Raw genomic sequence first — 7,110 nt, forward strand, 5'->3', positions numbered from 1 at the left:
GCCATTGCTGAAGAAGGCTGCCCAGGGAAGCAGCCACAAACCACTGAGCTGCAGCAAGGCAGCTCTGATTAATATGTCCACAATTCTGGGATCCATGGAGAAAACTCCTGAGACCTATTCCTGGTTCCCAGTTGTCTCCTACCGCTGCAGTAAGGTACGTTTCCCTTTGAGTAAACCATCATGGGACACCAGCTGAATTGGTTCTCTCGCAATTCATTAGTAGCTTGAGACAAAAACTGTTGTTGTTAATGGGCTGTCAAACAGTTGAAAAAGTTTATCATGATTAGTCACAATTAATCACCATTTTAATCACATAGCTAAAAACAAAACAATGCAGTTAAGCAAAATTATGCAGGTACTTTGTATGGTTGGGGGTGGCTGTAGAGTGTGTGTGCTTGTGTGGGGGAAAGATTTGTGAAGGTGTGGAGGGCTGTGGGTGGATGTGGGTTGGGGTTGGAGCCCAGGGAGTGGGGTTCCTGCATACCCTGGCAGGGCATGGGGTACTGTGGGTCAGGAGTGAGGGGCAGCAGCAGGGCTGGGGGGGCCATGGCTTGGGAGTGAGATGCAGACAGACATGCAGACACAGACAGAGATGCAGACACACAAACACACAGACACTGTCAGCAAGTTAGTGTGTGGGGGGAAGGGGCATCAGGGAGAGAAGGGGCAAGGGTGCAGATCAAGACCCCCATGGTGAGAGAGGGAATGGGGCAAAGGCAGGGGTAGGGGCTGGTCATGGGATGGAGCCATGGCTTGTCCAGGGGAGTGGGGGGGAGGGAGGGGAGCTGCTCGTGCTGCTGTGCATACCCCCAGGGGAGGCATGAGGAGCACGTGCACCCCAGATCTGTTCATGAAGTGGAGGTGGGGCTGTGCACCCTGCTGCCATTGCCCTGGGAGCTACGCAATGTCATGTTGTGCTTCCCACCGCTAGGTGGACAGGAGACATGGCACATCCACATTGCCCTGAGGGTCCCAGGGCAACAGCGGCAAGGTGCAGAGCCCCAGCCCACAGTAGCAGCCTGCCCCTGCCCCTGCACAGATTTGGGTGGCACGTGCCCCCCACGCCTCCCTCAGGGGTGCACACAACAGGGGCCTCAAACGCCCCCTCCCCAGCCCCTTTTCTCCCCCACACCTCTTCTCCTTCACAGACTTACTTGCTGGGAGCTGCTCCACACACCACCAGGCTGCATTCCTAGTCACCTGCAGGCTGTGGCTGTCCGTCTGTGTCCGTGTCTGTGCACACACCACCCCCCCGCCCCACTGCAGCTGCCCTGTGGTCCTCTGTGCTGCCACTGCTGCTCCACAGGGCAGCCTGGAGGCTCTGGTGATGGCAGCAAAGCGGAGCCCTGACACAGACCCCAAAACCAAGTGCATGATTAACACATTAAAAAATTAACACAAACAACGATTAACATATTAATCATGATTAATTGACAACCCTAATTTTAACCTATGTACTGGAAATGAAAGCAATGATTATCCAGAAATAGTTTTAGCCAGTGTACTGAGAAGTGGCATGTATTTGAAGGCTTGTCTCCACAGATGCCACTCAGAAAAGTTAGTCTGAGATAACTGGTGTGAGAGGGTTCTTTGCGGAGTTTTGAAGAATAGGTTAGATAAGCACTTGTCTAAGATGGTTTAGATAGGAATAATCCTGCCTTGACAAGAGGGTTGGACTAGTTGATCTCCTGATGTCCCTTCCAACCCTATTTTTTCTATGATTTTGTGATTGTAATAACGTCAAAGCTCTGTTTTGATGCTCTTATTCAAAACTAAAGTGGTCTTGATAACCTTTTGCCTACCTGAGTTTGAAGAGGATTGAACTAAATTGAATTAATTATACAGATATCCCACTTCTGGTATAAGCAGGATGTGAATACACATGTGGTTAATTTGTGAAGCAATCTACAGACCTTCAAGAGTCACCTTCATTGAGAAAAGATTCCTCACATATGCTATTTTGCAGGCTTCCAGGCATCTCTTCCCTCCTAGCACTTTAGAGTTTGAAGGGTTTGATTTGTTTTCCACGTCTGTGATTCTGCTTCTGCTCATGATGTATTTCCCTCTAGGCTGCTCTGAACATGCTCACTAAGTGCCAGTCTCTGGAGTATAAGCAAGATGGGATCCTGTGCACTGCAATCCACCCTGGCTGGGTGAAAACAGACCTGGGAGGTTCTGAGGTATGTCTGCTGGTGGTCCTCCAAACTCACAGACAGCTAATAATGTCTCCTAGCAGTGAGTGATGGTCTGAGGAGAAGTAATGATTTCCTTTTGTCATGGAGTGCCATTGCTTTTCCTCTACTGTGACATGCTTCTTAACAGGAAAAATTGGCTGGACCCTGATAGAATCATAAAAAATTAAGGTTGGAAGGGACCTTAGGAGGTCATCTAGTCCAACCCCTGCTCAAAGCAGGACCAGCCCCAACTAGATCATCCCAGCCAAAGCTTTGTCTAGCCAGAGAGTCCTCCAAGGACAGAGATTCCACCACCTCTCTAGGTAACCTGTTTCAGTGTCTTACTACTCCCCTAGTGAAAATGTCTTCCTAATAGCTAACCTAAACTTCCCTTGCTGCAATTTGAGACCATTGCTGCTTGTTCTGTCATCTGCCACCACTGAGAACAGTCTAGCTCCATCCTCTTTTGAACCCCGCTTCAGGTAGTTGAAGGCTACTATTAAATTGCCTCTCGGTCTTCTGTTGTCTAGACTAAATAAGCCCAGTTCTCTAAGCCTCTCCTCATAAGTCACGTCCCCCAGCCAGAGACAACCAGAGCAGGGTGTGGGGTCTGGGGCAAATCAGCCTGTGTGGGGCCCCACTCCAAACATGAGGAAGCTGGCAGCAGATTTGTCGGAGGGGGCTAGCGGGGGGAACGAGCAGCCAGATGTGATGCTGGCAACAGCACAAAGTCACCACGGCTGCTCTGCCTGGCTCCGTGTGGCCTCCCAAAGCATGGGACCCTGGGCAGTCAGTCCGATTCACCTCCCCCCGCCCCCCAGGGACAGTCCTGCCCCCAGCCCATCACCATTTTTGTTGCCCTCTGCTGGATGTCTCCAATTTGTCCGCATCCTTTCTGTAGTGGGGGGCCCAAAACCGAACACAGTACTCCAGAAGAGGCCTCATCAGTGCTGAATAAAGGGGAATGATCACTTCCCTTGACCTGCTGGCAACACTCCTACTAATGCAGCCCAGTATGCCGTTAGTCTTCTTGGCAACAAGGGCACACTGCTGGCTCATATTCAGCTTATTGTCCACTGTAACTCTCAGGTCCTTTTCTGCAGAGCTGCTGTCCAGCCAGTCACTCCCCAACCTGTATTGGTGCATGGGATTGTTCTTTCCTAAGTGCACAACTTTGCACTTGCCCTTGTTAAACCTCATAAGATTTCTTTGGGCCCAATCCTCCAATTTGTCTAGGTCACTCTGAATCCTAACCCTACCCTCCAGTGTATCTACTACTCCCCACAGCTTGGTCTCATCTGCAAAATTGCTGAGGATGCGCTCTGCCATCTTCCATGTCATTGATGAAGACATTGAACAAAACTGGCCCCAGGAACAACCCCTGGGGCACTCCACTTGTTACCAGCTGCCAGCTAGACATTGAGCCATTGATTATTTCCCTCTGAGCCAGATGCACTAGCCAGTTTTTTATCCACCTTACAGTTCATTCATACAGCCCCTACTGGATGAGCACCATGCTTAGTACAGGCTGATACTTAATTCAGACAAAAGTCTCCTTTGCTTAAGAGACCAGGAGAGTTAGCAGAGTTGCCAGTCTCCAGGCCAGGATCCAGGGTGTGTGAAGCAAGATCTGAGTAGCACAAGGTAGGATCTGGGCATGCAAGGCCTGATCTCGGCAGTGTCAGTCAGGATCTTGGTATGTGGGACCTGATCCAGATGGTGCAAGACAAGATCCAGGCACAATGGTGCCAACCCTGTACACCATGGCCTTGCACCATGCACCAGGCCCAAAGGACCAAAAGGTTGAGCACCTCTGGCCTAATGCTTCCCTACCTGGTGTCCCCTCTCCTGGAGCTACAATCTTCTGTTGAAGGTGGAGAAGTCATTTTGAACCTTATTAACCCTTTCTAGGCTGATTCTCTTTGAGGTGAATATGCCCTAGGAAAGCCTTAAATAAACACATTTGTGGAACTGGTCCATGGTGCTTATAAAAACAGCTCACTGGTGACAGTGACAGTCCAGCAGGAGGCCACATGGGACTTGCTTATACCTGGCACCCCCTCTCCCCAGTGCTCTAACAACCTGCCCCTTCAGACTCACATCAAACCCAGAAGTTTACTAGTAATGCTGCACTGAGCTGGTACTTCTGGACCTATTCTTGAGCCTTGGCTCATGTGTGTGCTTGAGAGTGGCCAAAGGGAGCAATCCTGGAGAGGCCTCACCAAAGGAAGTTCGTGTTTGGAGGATGCTTATAGTTGTGGGTTTGTGGAGCGTGGGCAGGAAATGTTCAATTTCCTTGCTGCAGAGAGGAACCTTGATTCAGGGTTCGTCCTTGGCCATGGGTTTGCAAACAGGAGTCATGTTCCTGTTGATATGGCCCAATAGGGTTGATGGTATTTTTTATGGTATATGATGGGGCTTTGTTTTAGAAGAGGCTGAAAACCAGCATCTATCCTTGCATGGGCAGATCTAGAATTTTGAAAAGCAGGGTGCAGATGTTAAGGGGCATCATCACATAAAGAACCAACACATATTTTTCTACAGTTAAAAATAAACTAAAAGCTTTACTAATATGCTAGGGGCCTAGGGCTGTATTATTCAGTTTAAGACTGAAGAAAAACAAATGTAACTTAATTTCAATGAGTTACAAATAATCTGCAGGGCTCTGATATAGAAGCTTCCTTACCAGGAGCAGGAAACAGGCAGCAGAATTGCAGTACAAAGGATAGCTTGATTGGTGGGACATCAAGGCCATTAGAAAGAAGAGAAGGTTGTTAACACCTGTGGAATGAATTGGTTAGAAGGGATCGGGCAGATGATAATGAGCCATGAAATCAGTGGACTTCCTCAGCACTGCCTGACTAGAAATGCTGCTGCCACTGCAAGGCAGTTGGTTTTAAACTTCGGGTGGAGCAGGAATCAAAGGAGAGTGCAAGTATATCAGTGCACCCCCCTGGATCTGCCCCTGACCTTCATGCACTTAATGCACCAGAGATGGAAAATCTCATTATATCTTCCACTCTTGCTTGAATGTCACAGGCAGACTTGACAGTGGATGAGAGTGTGAATGGGATTATGAAGGTGTTATGCAACCTGTCTGAAAAACACCATGGGATCCTACTGAACTGGGAAGGAAAGACTGTGCCCTGGTGAGAGCCCAGCAAGAAGAGGAAGAAAGGAGTACAAGAGCAGCCTGCAGGAACCATGCCAGCACCAAGATCAGTGCATGTATGATCAATGTTTGAATAAAAATATCTGCTGATCTAAAGTCAGTTGTAACAGGGGACCAAGGCCTCCATTTCTTTAACAGGGAAGAGTGGCAGGGTAAAGCTGCATTCTGAGGTGGGCTACTGAGCTTAGGCCAGCTACTGTGCAAGCTGCTCATTCAGCTAAAGGGGAATACTTGGGCTCAGGGAGAGAGCTAAGGCGGGGGCATGTGACCAGAAATGGGTGGAGCGCAGGGAGATACAAACTCAGCCAAGAGCCAGAGCAGGCAATCTGGTCCTGATCCCCTGAAGGAGAGGGACGCCTGTCTGCAGGAGTGGCTGCAGGGAAGCTGAAAGCCTGGAGAAGGGTTTGCAGTGTGTAGAGACCCAAGGTAGGATATGAGATTATGTTAGAAACTGGTAGTGTTATACTTATATTTTGGTCTTTAAGTAGAACCAGAGGTTTGGGTTGTGACCATGGGGCAGTATAGAGGCCACAGGGATTGCCTGAGGGGCACTCCATGCTTCAATCCCTGCAAGGTCCTGGGCCAGGAAAGCTGATTCTGAAGTGGGGAAACAGAATTAGAGCAAGAGCTGTGAGACATGGGTGTGGCTATGAAGGGCACAATTAGAGCCACGATTAGTGCCTTAAGTCAACGAGTGCCCTAAGTCATCATGGGTGACCTGAACTTCCCAGACATCTGCTGGGAAGAGCAGTCAGCCCGGTCTGACCGCTCACGTAGGTTCCTAGACAAAATACAGGACCTCCATCTAACCCAGGAAGTTCACAGCCCCACCAGGGGAGATGCCTTGTTGGACCTGGTCCTGGCCACGGGCAACAATGGTGAGGGGTCTGCGGGTGCTCGACCACTTGGGCGACAGCGATCATTGCCTGCTGAAATTCACCATCCAGCGCAAGGTGGCAAAGGCCTGCAGAAAGGCAGCAGCCCTGGACTTCAGGAGGGCGGATTTCAATGAGGTAAGGAGAATAGTCGGGAAGGTACTGAGGTCCTGGAAGGGAGAGGAGTTGGGTGTCCAAGAAGAGTGGTTGTTCCTTAAGGAGACGATCCTCCAAGCCCAAAGGGAGGTAATCCCAACACGGATCAAAGGGGGCAAGAGGGCGCAAAAGCCCCCATGGCTCACCAAAAGCATACGGGAATGTCTCCTAACTAAAAAGGAGGTGTACACCCAATGGAAGGGAGGGGCCATCACCAGGGAGGACTATACCTCGGTTGCTCGGGACTGCAGGGAGGTGGTCAGGAAGGCCAAGGCGGAGATGGAACTGGGACTAGCTACCCGGATCAAGGACAACAAGAAGTCCTTTTTTAAATACATAGGGGGTAAAAAGAAGGTACCGGGTAACATGGGGCCTCTGCAAGACATGCTAGGAAATCTGGAGGTCACACCAGATAACAAAGCTAACCTATTTAACAATTTCTTTGCATCCATTTTTCGGAGCAGGGACCAGATCACGCCCCCACCCTCCACCAGGACCCTCGTAGGCCTCAAGGGAGGCGCATCTAGGCCTAGGGTCAGTGAGGACCTAGTCAGGGAACTTCTGGAGGGACTGGACATATTTAAATCAGCTGGTCCTGACGATCTCCACCCCAGAGTGCTGAGGGAATTAGCAGAGGTCATTGCGGGACACCTGGCATGGCTTTACGAGCACTCATGGTGCTCTGGTGGGGTGCCAGAGGACTGGAAAAGGGCCAATGTGGTTCCCATTTTCA

The 7,110-nt window shown here is 50.0% G+C and overlaps 1 protein-coding gene across 1 annotated transcript in view; it reads left to right on the top strand.

The window, feature by feature from the left end:
* The window catches only part of LOC102370007 (C-factor-like), a 13,319-nt gene extending 7,939 nt beyond the window's left edge, over nt 1–5,380 (top strand). Inside the window, 3 exon segments of the mRNA XM_014523005.2 lie at nt 1–154; nt 2,070–2,180; nt 5,214–5,380. The exon segment at nt 1–154 is cut by the window's left edge and continues 41 nt beyond it. Coding sequence (XP_014378491.2) covers nt 1–154; nt 2,070–2,180; nt 5,214–5,327 — 379 coding nt within the window. The 3' untranslated portion in view covers nt 5,328–5,380.
* Nucleotides 5,381–7,110: the final 1,730 nt, after the last annotated feature.

This window comes from Alligator sinensis, unplaced genomic scaffold (assembly GCF_000455745.1).
Source record: "Alligator sinensis unplaced genomic scaffold, ASM45574v1 scaffold260_1, whole genome shotgun sequence".
In the NCBI taxonomy this organism is placed as follows: Eukaryota; Metazoa; Chordata; order Crocodylia; family Alligatoridae; genus Alligator; species Alligator sinensis.